This window comes from Gopherus flavomarginatus, chromosome 11 (genome assembly GCF_025201925.1).
Source record: "Gopherus flavomarginatus isolate rGopFla2 chromosome 11, rGopFla2.mat.asm, whole genome shotgun sequence".
NCBI classification, from domain to species: domain Eukaryota; kingdom Metazoa; phylum Chordata; order Testudines; family Testudinidae; genus Gopherus; species Gopherus flavomarginatus.
In genome coordinates, this window is record NC_066627.1 from 52,240,751 (window position 1) to 52,254,786 (window position 14,036).

At 57.7% G+C, this 14,036-nt stretch overlaps 3 protein-coding genes across 4 annotated transcripts in view; 2 read left to right on the forward strand and 1 right to left on the reverse strand.

The window, feature by feature from the left end:
* Positions 1–1,002, forward strand: part of LOC127031000 (balbiani ring protein 3-like) — a 38,521-nt gene extending 37,519 nt beyond the window's left edge. The window contains exon 20 of the mRNA XM_050917678.1: positions 917–1,002. Within this exon, the coding sequence (XP_050773635.1) occupies positions 917–927 (11 nt within the window). The 3' untranslated portion in view covers positions 928–1,002. The remainder of the gene's footprint in view (positions 1–916) is intronic.
* The window catches only part of LOC127031020 (uncharacterized), a 217,037-nt gene that overhangs the window by 181,519 nt on the left and 21,482 nt on the right, over positions 1–14,036 (forward strand). The window lies entirely within an intron of this gene.
* SPINT4 (serine peptidase inhibitor, Kunitz type 4) lies at positions 3,652–7,667 on the reverse strand. Its single transcript, XM_050917758.1, has 4 exons — positions 7,487–7,667; positions 6,990–7,166; positions 5,236–5,403; positions 3,652–5,065 (listed from the first exon to the last, which is right to left on the reverse strand). Exons 1-4 carry the CDS (start codon positions 7,581–7,583, stop codon positions 5,055–5,057), a joined length of 453 nt encoding a protein of 150 aa, XP_050773715.1. The 5' UTR covers positions 7,584–7,667; the 3' UTR covers positions 3,652–5,054.

Sequence of the window (14,036 nt, forward strand, 5' to 3'; positions counted from 1 at the left end):
GTGCGAGTGGGCCTACTCGCGTGGTAGCACCCACAGATCCCAGCACCCAGGGGTTGGTTAGGATCTGGCTGGGGACCCTGACTGCCCAGAACCTTGTTCTGATTGGCTGGCTGGGCCTTGCTAAGGACGTCACTCCCCGGTGCCAGTCCCAGCGGAGCCAGGACGGGCCCTCAGCATCGTGGGCGCATTGTGGTAGAGGAGGCAACGGGGAGCAAGGGGCAGGGCTGGGATGGGGAGAAGCAGCTGGAGGAGGGAGTCCAGTGACCATTGCAAACTGCTCCTCCTGCCCCCAAGTGCCAAGGGCCCCCCCAGCAGCAGATTGGGTCCCTCCGGCTAAACTCTAGGGCACAGTAACTCCAGTCGCAGGGGATGCAGGAGAAGGGGAAAGGGTTGATTAGCCACAGGCTGATGCAGGATGGGGGCTGGGCGGGAGAAGGTCCCAGCCGTCAGGCTCTGCACCAGCCTATGTCCAGTTTCCCTGTCCCATAGGAGAGCTGGGAAGCAGCCAGGTCCCTGGTCCTTCCCTGATGAAGCAGGGCCTGGTGCCCCTGGATAGGAGTGAGGCTGGCGCAGCGATCTGTGCCAGCAGCTGGGGGTGGCACACCCCACCCAACTGGGCCGGTGTAGGCCCTGCTTCATCAGGGAAGGACCAGGGACCTGGCTGCTTCCCAGTTCTCCTATGGGACAGGGAAACTGGGCATAGGCTGGTGCAGAGCCTGACGCTCCCCCAACCCGTGGGTCCCCCTCCCCCCAGAGCTGGAATGGGGCCAGGACAGGGTCCCCAGGAGCTTTTGGGGGAAATGGGGTGTTCAGCAGAATGTGGGGCAGGGAAAGGGGTAAGTCTGTGCCCAAAGCTTGGAGAAATGTGCCCCGGAGCCCACCTGTGCTGTGAGCATTCAGCTTGTTTGTGTTTCAGATGCTGTATAACGAGCTGAAAGGAAGCCGCACCTTTATCACGGGACAGCCCATCGTTAGAATCCCTTCACTGGCCCTGCCCTCTCCTGCCTGCTCTGCCAATGTAACCTCCAGACCACTACAGACTCCCCAGCAATAAACTCAAGTGCCAGTGCCCAGGCCCGAGTCCTGTGTTCCCTGCTGAGCGAGGCTTTCTAGCCGTGAGCCCGCCCATCGGTTCCCTTTGGGGGCGCAGCGGAGAAGGTGCCAGATTTCCTCAAATCCGCCTTGTTGGAACCACAGAGCGGAGCCACCTGCAGGCCCGACGCCAGCCCCTGGGGCAGAGACGCAGCCTCATGCCTGCTGCCACCTCAGCAGAGCTTCTGCCATCCAGCGTCTCTGCTGAGGCGCGGGAAAACAGGGCACAGGGGTGCAGGCACGGGAGGAGTCCTGCCCTGGGAGCTGTTATGCAGACTGAAGGCAAGCCACTTGCTGGCTCTGCCCCCAAGTGCCTCCTGTCCTGCCCCCGTAGCCAGGTGGGAGCAGAGCACTCTCCCCCCAGAACCCAGGCACGCACTGCAGCTCTGCTCCAGCTCAGCTTCCCGCTCCTGGTCCTCGTCCCCTCGGCTCCCCAGCTTGGGCATCAGGCGGTGTCAGAGCTGAGCCACCATGGTTATAAAACAGACCGAGCCCAAGTAGACAAACAAAGGCAACGGACCTTTGCTGGGGGCTGCCCACAGGGCCCCCCGAGTCCTGAGCTCCCCAGGAAGCATCAGGCCAGGCAGCAGCACTCAGTTGCCCTAAAACAACCCAGCAGCAGTCTAAGGACAAAGGGGTTATCCTCCAGGGACATCAGTTGCTATGGGCAAGGGGGGCAGTTGTCCCCTCCAGACTTAACTAGGGCTGTAGGCTCCATTATTTTTCATTCCCCCACCCCACTAGGGAGACAATCGTTAGGAAAGCAATAATTGCGTCGTTTTTCTCATGCTGCTCTGTGAGGCAGGCAATGCTCTCCATGTCCCCCCACCAGAAATCTTCTGAAAAACTGCCCCTATTCTCCCCTCATCACTGCCCCTTCTAGGGCATCTGCACTCCCACCATGCCTCTCAGCCCATTGCCTGGCCATCTCCCCAGTTCTCTAGGCTGTGAGTAGTTGCCCTCAGGTGCTTTAGGAGGCTGTTGTGGTTTCACTTGCCATTGGGATAGGATCCCAGCTCACAGCTGTGAAACCCCAACCCCTGACCATCACAAAACCTAACCCCCTGCCTAGCAGGGCTGAGCTAAGCTCCAGCCTCGGAGCAAGCCCTGAAAGGGGGGACAGGCAGGGAGATCAGCAAAGGGACAGAGCTGGGGACATGTTTCAGCAGAATGGCACAGCTGACATGGCTGCCCTGCACAGAACCCAAACTCCAGGCATGACCCGTTTCCATGTGTTCCCAAGTCCCTTCTAAAGCTCCCAGAAGAGACCTCCCTTTGGCCCATGTGTTTGAACCAGCCAGTTCTACTGAGCCCTGGGCTCAGGCCTCACTCCCTACAAGCAAATCCCCCAGAACTGCTGCTAGACCCTGTCCTGGGAGCCCCAGACACATCCTAGCATCACCCAAGAGAGCGGGGCCTGGAAAGCAGCCCCTCCCACACCACCAGAAGCCCTAGCAAAGGAGGGAAGGGGAACCCCCCTTTATTTATAGGGTTTGTTTCTCCAGCCTCACCAATCACAGATCAGAAGAGTCCATTTGGGTCCAGAAGGGGAGCTCTGGCTTTGTGTGCATGGCTGTCTGCTCTGCTAATGAGAAGCCAGGCCCAGAATGGGCTGGATTCTTGTGAGTGGAAGCAGAACAGACCTGCCACCTCAGGGGAGGGGGGGTGTTGATTTGGTTTCCTCATTGCCATTGCCTGGCAAGCTGGTTCCACCAGCCTGTCTGAGTGGACTCTCCCAGGGGAGGGGTGGAGCCAGAGCCTTTAAATTCATCTCCTGAGGCCCTACCCAGGTTTGCGGGGCTGGGGCAGGCTCGGGCTCGGGCTCGGGCTCGGGCTCGGGCTCGGGCTCCGGGTCGCATCCTGAGCTGTGAATTTGGCAGCATCTCTGTTTGCTGCTATAAGACCCCTCTGTGGGTGATGCCCCAATTTAGAACACATCAACTCCTTCTACTGGGATGGGGTCTCCTGGCTGCTCCCTGGCCAGCTCTGGTGGGGGCTTGGTGACAGGCATGGCAGCATACTTGCAGTAACCCTTTTCAAGGAGAGTTTTTGTGCTGGAGCTGAGCATTCTGGGGTGATAATGCCCTTGCACCTCTAGAAATACTTGCTAGTGCTACTTCAGTGATAAGGCACCAGACCCCGTCTAGAGGGATGACAGTTTATTTTTATTATAGTGGAAGGCAAAGGTTCCCCCTGGGCTCAGGCCCCTTGTGCCAAATGCTGTGCAAATACATAAGAGACAGCCCCTGACCCAGGGAGCTCACACTCCGCCCACCCAGGCAAGACAAGGGTGGCAGGGAAATAGAAGCACAGAGACCTGCTGTCACAGAGTCCCCAGGTGCTGCTCTGGACCAGCTCCCCACAAAGCCAGTCAGGACTTTGGGGAGCCTCTTCTCCCTTGGAGCAGACTGTCTTCTGGGCAAGAAGCTCACACAGCTTCACCTCCTGGGTCTCTCCTTGGAGCATTCAGCATATGCCCCTCCATGCACTTCCCACAGCGAGTCCGTCCAGGCAGGGTCCTGCATCCCCACTTCACAGTCAGACGTGACTCTCAGCCAGCCAGTGAAACAGAGATTTATTTTGATGACAGGAACACAGTCCAAAACAGGTCTTGCCAGTACAGACAACAAGACCCCCCTTAGTTAGGTCCATCTGGGGCCCCAGGGAGGCCACCGCCCCTTTGGGAGGCCCAAGCCTCCTTGGGGCTCCCCTCCATTTCCCAGTCAGCTTCCAAACTACCAACCCGCACCCCAGCCCCTCCTCTCTGGGCTGTGTCTCTCTTTCCCAGGCCAGGAGGTCACCTGTTCTCTCTGTCTCCAACACCTTTAGCATCCCCTTGCAGGGGGAGGGCCTGGCCATTAGTTGCCAGAGGGTTGGCCAGGAACTGAGGCCCCCACACAGTATTCAGAGGAGACATTAAAACCAGTCCCACTTCGTCACACCTGCCCAGAGTCCCAGGGCAGAGATTAGAACCCAAGTCTTCTGGCTGCCAGCCCAGTGGCTTAGCTTAACCAGGTTGCCTCTTCCTGTAGCTGGGTGGGTGAACACAGCAGGCCCAGCAGATAAAAATGGGTGCTTCTGACACGAAGGATGAGACTGGAGAGTGGCAGGGTTGCCAGCCAACAGAACTAGAAACTCGTGAGATTGTCCAAAGTAGTAAGCGCTGAGCCTTGTTCTTTGCCGTAGGGGCTGTTGTTCATGCCCTGGCTATGATTTCAGGCTTTTCTGCACAGCCATTGTTTTAAATGAAGCTGAGATTCTTGTGCTCCCCTGACTCCAGGAGCTGGTACTTCAAGGAAAGCACATGCTGGCATGAGAATCACTGTAGTGAAGGTGCAGAGCAGCAGGCAGGGAGGAAGAGGATCATGGTGGGGCCTTCGCAGGGGGCCCTGTTGCCTATACACTCCCTAGAGCTCTGCACTCCCACCACCCAATGTGCCCTGGAGTCCAAGTGCCCCCCAGCCCCCTCCAGTATGGAAGCGGTGGCAGAGTCTGCACTCCAGCCAGAGGTGCATGCACAGCTCCCTCCCTTCCGAAGGGTGGGAGTGACATGACCTACTTCTGTTTGAAAAGAGTCAGTCCTTGTATTTAACCCCACAGAGCCCTGCGAGGTCCCGGGAAAAGGGGCATTTGTGCAGGGCAGCGTGGTGGGTGCTATCAGTCAGGCAAGCCTGGGCTATGCTAGCAGCCCCTGCCTGGCTCTGTGACAGCACACACGTCCCTAGCTGCAGAATGGTAATGGGGCTGGGGCCAGCTTGGGGGCCGCAGGGGCTGGCTCTGCACCTGGGAGACTATGCAACTGCCTCCAGGCAAACCCTGCTGCACTCTCCGGGGCAGCAAGGTCTGGGCTCCCCAGGCAGGGAGAGTCGTTTCCTGCAGAAAGGGACAGAAATTGTTCCCAGGAAGTCGGTCACCAGGCAGGAACAGCAGCTTCCTCTTCGGCTCCCCCATGCCGGCGAGGGCTAGGCAGTGCCTGCAACAGAAAGGCAGTGGGGTCAGGCCCAGGGCGTGCCCACGGCACCTCTCCTTCCCAGCGGCTCCCCCTCCCTCCCAGACTTGGAGGCCTGCTGGCATCCTGGGCACTGAGTCCTGCCCTGAGAGGCCCAGGTCCCAAGCCAGCCCTGGGCTGCACGCTCCATTTACCAGGCGTCCTGCAGGCCTGCAGACATTCCTCCTTCGTCTCAAAGTTGTTCTTGTTGCCGCCGCAGCCGCCGTACACAAACTCCTCACAGGCCTGGCTGGACCAGTTGTAGAAGAAGCGCGGGAACCTGGCCTTACAAGAGCCGCACACAGACGGCAGGTGGCAGAGATCTGCGAAGCAAAGGGGGGGCTGTGAGAGGGAGACGGGGACGATCCAACTGCCTCTGCGCTCAGAGGGGCCTGTGAAGTGGGGTGGGGGTGGTGGGCAGCAGGGCAGTTCTATTGCACACGCTCCTCGTCCAGTCACCTGGCACCATGCACATGGGCACAATCATACCTGGCATCAGACCCATCTTTCCCCCAATGCGAGCTCGGCTACCCCAGGCCTCCTGCCAAGGGTCAGGGCCAGCCCCACAGGCACGGGCTGGCTGCAGTGGTGTGTCTGCCCATTAGTGCAAAGGGGTGATGTGCTGGGAAGCCGGAGCCGTGCCCACTGCTGGGGTGAGCGTTACACCCGGCATGGCAGTGGGCGCATTGCTAATGTCCGGCCCATTCGCCAGGGAGCCCATGCAGAGGGCAGCATCCGCCCAGCCAAGAGCTGGAGCAAGTTAATCAGTAGGTAGCTGGACCCGTCGGACGGGCTCGTCCCTGCTGGGGAGGGACCACAGCTTCTCAGAGGAGAAGTTGCTTCCCGGGCATAAGCTTCACCCCACAGGCCACTCCCCGATGAATGAGTGACTGGGAACCATTGGACTTCCCACCCCTGGGAGCAAGGAGGGATCAGACGCAGCCTTGACTATGGGGAGGCAGCACGAGGCCCCTGCACCCAGAGAGCACCTCGCCTCAGAACGGCCCAGTGGCCACGGACCTACAGCTGCAGAGAAACATCTGAGATTTACCCCCATAAAGCACTCAGACTTGGGAGGCTCCCCAGCTCCGAATCATGGGGCAAGCCCAGCTCCAGTCTCCCTCTGCACAGCTAGCGGCCAGTGCCTCCAGCACGTCTACACAGGGGACTGACTGTGGGGAGCAATGCTGGAGACGAGTGCAGCAGGGCTCGGGTACATAAGAACGGCCAGACTGGGTCAGACCAAGGGTCCATCTAGCCCAGTGTCCTGTCTTCCGACAGTGGCCAATGCCAGGTGCTCCAGAGGGAGTGATCAGAACAGGGAATCACCAAGTGATCCATCCCCTGTGGCCCCTTCCCAGCTTCTGGCAAACAGAGGTTAGGGACACAATTCCTGGCCCGTGCATTAGCTGCGCTGCCATCCGGTCGTGCTCTGAGCCACTCCAAAGGACTGGGGTGGGGGGCATCCTCCAGCTGAGCCCTGCCTGCACAAGGGCCAGCACCACAGCTGCCACCACCATCCCCCTCCCCGCCACCCCGCGCTGCGCTCTGCCTGCACCAGTGCACCTGTCAGCGCGTTCCCTCAGCGGCGGCATGTGAGAGCGAGAGGCCCTGCAGGCTTTGCCATGGGACCAGGTCCTGGGGCAGGGCGTGAGGATGATGGACTCAGGGCTCCCCTAGGCAGGGGTGGAGGGGTCACACAGTCTCAGCCCAGCTCCCTGTGCTTGGAGGAGGAGGAGGCCACTGCACCCCGCCTTGCAGCAGCCTCCCTATGGAAACTGAGCACCCAGTGCCATCTCTGCCGTCGGGCCGGGCACTCTGCTCTGGGGGACCGGTGCAGCCCCCGGCTGTTCCTGAGGGGACAGGCTCATTCCCAGCTAGGGGGTGCAGGGGCCAGGACCCCCCGTACCTGTCACTGGCATCTGGCAGGTGTAGCCACACTCGTCCGGGCAGCACTTCTCACTGCCGGGGCAGTCGGCGTCGGTGCAGCAGGTGGAGCAGGAGTTGTTCCCCAGGCAGGCAGCACAGTTCTCCCCATCAAACACACCGCCCACCGGGGCCACCTTGTAGCAGAAACCATCCTTAGCTGCAAAGACAGACGGGTCAGCGTGTGCTGACCAGGGGGCTGCAGAGATCCACAACTCCACCCTGCACAGGGACAGTGGGCTGAGCCCGGGGGGGGATCCCCAGATGGGTCTCAGGGCTGGTTTGGCTAGGCACTGCCCCCCCCGGCACATCCACCGTCTGCCCCATGTCCTCCACAGCGCATGGGTGGGCAGCTCCCACGGCAATCCAGCCCCCATCGCCACTCCCATCCTCCACAGAAGGGAGTTCGTCCCAGGGCTGAACGCCCCAAGGGGCCGCCACCTGTCCGCTGGCGTGGCAGGGCCTGTTCTCAGCACTCACCAGGCGCTGCAGTCGACGTGTCTCCACCAGACGCAGCAGGCAGCTTGGCCCACAGTGAGAGCAGGGCCACAAGGAGCACGACGCCAGCTGACTTCATGGTGCTGTGATGCCGAGTCTGGATCCTCCGGGCCGAGGCAGGGCAGATTTAAGCTGTTAGGCAAGCAGGGCTGGCGCAGCACAGGGAGGGGACGGCTCCCAGGTGGCCTGTCCAGACTTGTCAGAGTCTGACTCCCAGCTAATTCCATTCCACTGTAAGTGGCCCCAGGTATCCACCCTGCCCAGCCAAGCCTTGCGCGGTCACCTGGGGAGAGCAGGCAAAGGGCAGGAGCTGCCCAGTGGCACAGGGAAGCCAAGGCTCTTCCTGTGAACTGGATCTTCATTGTGCTGAGCCTCATTTCTGGGCTGTATGTCACCAGGGCTGCTGGGGGTGGAGGGGGAAGGAAAATGCCCCCCAGCGGCAGAGCACCCTGGTTATCTCCTGAGACCCTGTGCACCGGGCCCCAGAGGATGGGCCCAGCAGAGCGGTCCAGCCCCAGGTCAGGGGTCCAGCAGCCAAACAGGCAACCGTCAGCAGTGGTTTGGGCCCAAGGCTTTGCTCATGCCCTCCAAGCTGGGCAGAGAGAACAGGCTGCTGGGGTGGAGGGGACAGGGCTCCCCAGAACCACATGCCACTCCCTGAAAGGTACAGGGGTGGATATTGACCAAGCCCTGACAGCTGGGTGCCTCTACCGCAGGGGTGGCCAACCCGGGGCACCAGAGCCGCATGTGGCTCTTCAGAGGTTAATATGTGGCTCCTTGTTTAGGCACCGACTCTGGGGCTGGAGCTACAGGCACCAACTTTCCAATGTGTCAGGATGTGCTCACTGCTCAACCCCTGGCCCCAGCCCCACTCCACCCCGTCCCCCAAGGCCCCTGCCCCTTCCCCAGAGCCTGACGAGCCCTCACTCCTCCTCCTCCCCCCTGAGCCTCCTGCACATCACAAAACAGCTGATCGAGGCAGAAGGAGCTGACTGGGGGCTGCTAACGTGTTACTGTAACATTGGTAAATTCTGGCTCCTTCTCCGGCTCAGGTTGGCCACCCCTGGCCTAGCTCCTCACCCTGGGCATGCCACAGCGTGAGCAGCAACGGGACACGCTGGGAGACCGCAGGAGGCTGGAGCCTGGGATTCTACTTCAGCTCCAAGAAAATCCATGTAACGCAGCTGATGTGGCGCAGGGCTAATCTTTAGGTGTTGGGACCCCTGGGGATGGAGGGCTGGAGACAGGCAGTCCAATGCTTTACTAGCAGAGTCCTAGCTCGATGGAAAGGGAACGACACTCAGCGGGTTTATTCTACAGCACTCGGTCGGGGAAGAGTCTCGGACCAGCTCCATCAACATCTGAAACCACAACCCGGCTCCCCCAGAAGTATCCCAGCCCCGTTTACAGACCTCGGCCCCAGGCACAGCAGCTCAGCAGGGCTCCTGGGATCTCCCATGTACAAGAAGCAGCCCTAGCACCACCCTTCATTCCCACCCACGCGCTCACATGCCTGTGTGGGAGGCTTTAATGTGCTTTGTGCCTTTCAGCTTCCTGGCTGCAGGGAGGGAGAACAAACAGGGTGAAGGACACGATCCAGGCCAGCAGCCTCCTCCCCTCTAGAGTCTGGGACTCAAATCGGTCCCATCCTCACACCCCGTATTTTCTTTTCACCTGAGCCCAGATAGGCCTGTGTTTCAGGGAAGTGGCATGGCCACCAGCCTCTCCCTGGACTCCAGTCCCTCTGGATCTGGAGCAAGCACAGGTCCCCTGCGTCCATCTCCTTCCTCCCTCCCCCCAGGCTGGCCCAACTGTGCATGGTTCCTCCCAGAGAGCAGCTGTGTTCCTGACACCGTGGGGAGGTGTCCCACACACCCCCAGCAATAAATAGCTCACAACTAACATGGGTGGGGCAGAACCTGGCACTGACTGAGGATAGTTTTAACTAGGTTTGTTCAAAGGTGCGGGCCCTGAGAATTGCAGCTCAACCAGCAGCACAGGTTGCTGCATGAACAAAGCATTCAAACATTTCCCTGGACAGTCCCCAGGAGAGAGAGAGGGTGTGTGTGTACATGCTGCAGGTGTCTGTGTCCATAGGCTGCCAGGTGAAATCTTCCTATATGCACTCACAACTGTGGTGACTGTGTGTGCTGAGCAGGTGGGCAATTGCACATCCAAACTGATCGCAAACACAGGCTCCAAGAGTCACCCACACCCAACTCCTGTGGGAGCCACTGAGTCAGGTGCAGACGGGCCTGTGGACACCACACATGGGTGCAATAATAATAATTACAACCGATGCAAGGAAATGTTTAGTTGCACTCCACATAGCTAACCTGTGGAACTCACTGCCACAAGATAGCACTGAAGCCAAGACCTTCGTAGGATTCAAAGAAAGGCTGAAGTATTTCTGTGGTTAATGAAAATATCCAGGGTTACATTCAGTATGGTCAGGCACAAACCCTCATTTCAGGCCGTAAGCCAGCCACTGGCTGCCAGGGTTTAGAAAGAACATTCATAGATTCATAGATTCTAGGGTCAGAAGGGACCAATGTGATCATCTAGTCCGACCCCCTGCACAAAGCAGGCCACAGAACCCTACCCATCCACTTCTATAAGAAACCCCTAACCTATGCCTGAGTTATTGAAGTCTTCCAGTTGTGGTCTGAAGACTTCAAGCTGCAGAGGATCCACCAGCAAGTGACCCATGCCCCACACTGCAGGGGAAGGCGAAAAACCTCCAGGGCCTCTGCCAATCTGCCTCAGGAGGAAAATTCCTTCCCGACCCCAAATATGGCGATCAGCTAAACCCTGAGCATGTGGGCAAGACTCACCAGCCAGCACTCAGGAAAGAATTCTCTGCAGTAGCTCAGATCTAATCTCATCCAACATCCCATCACCAACATTGCCTGGCTTGTTGCTCCATAACAGCCCACCACCTTCCTCTGACCAGCAGGGCCCAGCCACTCTGACACACAGGGCTAGTGGGTGGAGTAGAAAGAGAGCCTGAGACATAAGCCCTTGTAGCAGAGGCCCGCTGTGAGGGCTGAGGCCTGGGCTAAAGTACATGAACGAGAGGCAGACCCTGCTCACAGAATCTGGCAAGAACAGGGCTGATACTGCAGAAACACACATTCCAAGAAGTGCTGGGCACAGACTCAAACACATTCCAGAAGGGTGGTACCAGAACACCCCGATACCAAGTATGGTATAAACACACTCCTGAAAGTAGCGAGAATGCACGGATCCCTCCTAAAGGGAAGGTCAGGATGACAGTATAATGGATAGAGATGTTTTGATCGAACCAACATGTACAAAGTAATAGGTGGTAGCAACCCACATCAGGGAAGAGTAACTAACCCTGTCAGAGGGGCACCACGTAACTTGTACTGGTATATTAAATGGAGTCTCAAAAGGAGTGTCTCTGTCCGGACTAGGCAGGAATGGAAAGCCCCCCCATTCATGAGCTGCATCCATTGTTACAGGCATACATGTGCTAGTGTAACTAGACATTGATCTGGGGAGCTAGAACCGTGCTCTGTCAACAATAAACCTGGCCGGGTGCCTTCGTACCTTAACGGATCTTGTGGTCATTGGGCGGTTAAATCAAGGTCTGCTGTGCCAGATATTTGCACAAAGCTGGGCCGGTACGCAGAGAGCACACACACACACAGCTGAACATCTAAAGACAGCAGGATCTGCTTCATCTGGCAGTTCCTGTATTCCTAATTCCCCCATAAACTACTGTGAGGAAGCGTTCAGACATGGCACTGAGGGGGTTCCTGGCCATGGAGGGGTTTTGGCAGTTTTTTGGAAGCTGGCTGGAAAATGGAGGGGAGCCCCAAGGCTCGGGCCTCCCAGCGGGGCTGTGGCCTCCCTGGGGGCCTCAGATGGACCTAACTAAAGGGGGTCCTGTTGTCTGTACCAGCAAGACCTGTTTTGGACTGTGTTCCTGTCGTCTAAATAAACCTCTGTTTTACTGGCTGGCTGAGAGTCACATCTGACTGCAAAGTGGGGGTGCAGGACCCTGTGGCTTCCCCAGGACCCCGCCTGGGTGGGCTCGCTGTGGGAAGCGCACGGAGGGGCAGAGGATGCTGAATGGTCCAAGGAGAGACCCAGGAGGTGAAGCCATGTGAGCTTCTTGCCCTGAACAAGTCTGCTCCAAGGGAGAGGAGGCTCCCCAAAGTCCTGACTGGCTTGGTGGGGAGCAGTTCCAGAGCATCGCCCAGGGACTCCGTGACACCAAGTAACCAGAGTTTCCACTTTAACTCCTTTATACATCCAAACAAATCGGCCTAAGAGTATGTCTAGACTACAAAGTTAGGTCAATTTTATAGAAATCGATTTGATACAGTCGATTGTGTGTGTCCCCACTAAACACATTAAGCTGGCAGAGTGCATCCACAGTACCGAGGCTAGCATCGACTTCTGGAGCGTCGCACTGTGAGTGCCAGCGCTAATCCCCTCGTCTGGGAGGAGCACAGAAATCGATTTTAAGAGTCATCGAAAATGGCTTTGTCGTGTGGACGAGTGCAGGATTGAATTGATTTAGCGCTGCTAAATTCAACCTAAACTGGTAGTGCTGAGCAGGGCTAAGAGAGACTGAAATCAATGACTTGAAGCAATTGCTTTTGCTAGTCTGAACTTGTCCATTCAAACTGCAGGGCCCACGCTTGTCAAAGTGTCTTAAAGACAAGGGCACCTTGGAGGTGTGAGGAGCCAGCTCGGTACTGAAGAGCTGAGAGTTGATCATAAGTCAGTGTAATAAGAAATCTTGGTAATTACATTGGTCCTTGGAGTAACTTTTGAGCCTCAGCCCTAGTCTGTGATAATTGCTGGCCAGACTGTATTGTGTGTCGTACACACCTATACCAGTGGTTGTGTCTACCCTTGCGTGGTGAACGATCTGTCGATTGCACTGACATGGTTCTGGGTAAGTAGGTTGGTTAAGAATAACCCAGTGTCCAGGTTTGAGAAATCCTGTTGAAGTTAAACACTGCCCTGAAAAAACGCTAGTGTTCAGTCCGTGAGCTAACGCTGTCCAGACTCCGTCAAAGGGGTATTGCCTATCACACTTCCCCTACCAGCATGCCTCAGCTTTAAAATCTAACTGGCTCCTCGGCAAAGACAGAGAAATTGACACCCTTTTTCGCTTACCCTGCCCCACCCCGCAGGGACTCAGGCACCTGGCCGCGCTGTGAGCAGGCACAGGGATCCCCGTTTGCCAGGACTCAGGTAAAAGCCAGGGACCTCTCTGAATCCTCTCCCCCTGCTCACCCTATGGGGGCCCTGGCAAAGAGGAAGGACTAGGGGCAGAATAAGGGAGGCCACCCCAGGCCTGCTGCCCCCCTGCAACCTCCACCCCTGCCTGTCTTTCAGTGCCCCAGAGCATGAGCTCTTGTCCCCTCCCCTCTGCCTGGGGGCCGACAAGGGAGATTCAGCCAGTGCTCTCCCTGTGGGGGGCACCTCTTGGAGGCCAGACAGACTCACTGCAGCTAACACACTGGTGTCATGATCTGTAGCTAAAAGGTGGCACGTGAGACATCACTGGAAAACTAGTGCCTCACACTTGTTAACACACTTGTGTGCGGGCTGCGCAGGCTGAGTACGAGTTGTGGATATGTGATCGAATGATGGTCTAATGGTTTTGGCAAGCAGTGCACAAGGCCAGTCTACCTAGACCAGTGGTTCTCAACCTATTTATCATTGTGGGTCACAGGCTGAGAACCACCATGCTCTGCCAAACCTCCCACAGTCCTCTCTGCCCAGCACCCTCTGCCCAGAGACTCCTCCACAGAGCATGGCCTAAAACCTGGGAGTGCGGTGGCACCCCCACAAACCCCTAGTTCTCAGCGCTCCTAGCCCCTCACTGCCCAGAGAATCCCCCTCCCCACAAAACTGCCCAGAGACCCACTCTCCTTCACCACCACCGCCACCCCTCCCCGGCTGGCAGAAGCACTCCAGCAGGCTGCCAGATGCTGTCTCCTCCTCAGCCAGCCCCACCCCCTTTCAGATCAGAGCGGCAAATTTTGAATTGTTTTTAGCACGCAGTTGGGCCACAGCTGTGTGCTAATTGGGCCGCAGGCAGGCATAGACAATGAAGGGCTATTTAATTAGAAAGTAAGCAATGCTAGCAAGCTAACAAGCAGAGTAGAGGACAGCGTAGCATGTACACACCAGCAGGAGAGAGAAACTTTGCCTGGGCTACAAAGGCAGGGGGCTTGGCTGCACTGGAGAGTTGCAGCGCTGCTGGTGGGTTTACAGCGCTGCAACTTATCGTCCACACTTGCACGGCACATACAGTGTTGCATCTCCCTGGCTGCAGCGCTGGCTGTACTCCTGCTCTGCCTGGGGAATAACAGTTGCAGCGCTGGTGATGCAGCGCTGCTCCACCAGCATGGCCACCAAAAGCGATGTAATTGGCCTCCAGAGTATTCGGAGTTATCCCAGAATGCCTGTTCAGCCACTCTGCTCATCATTTCGCACTCTACTGCCCTGGCCTAAGGTGACCCGCCCTTTAAATGCCCTGGGA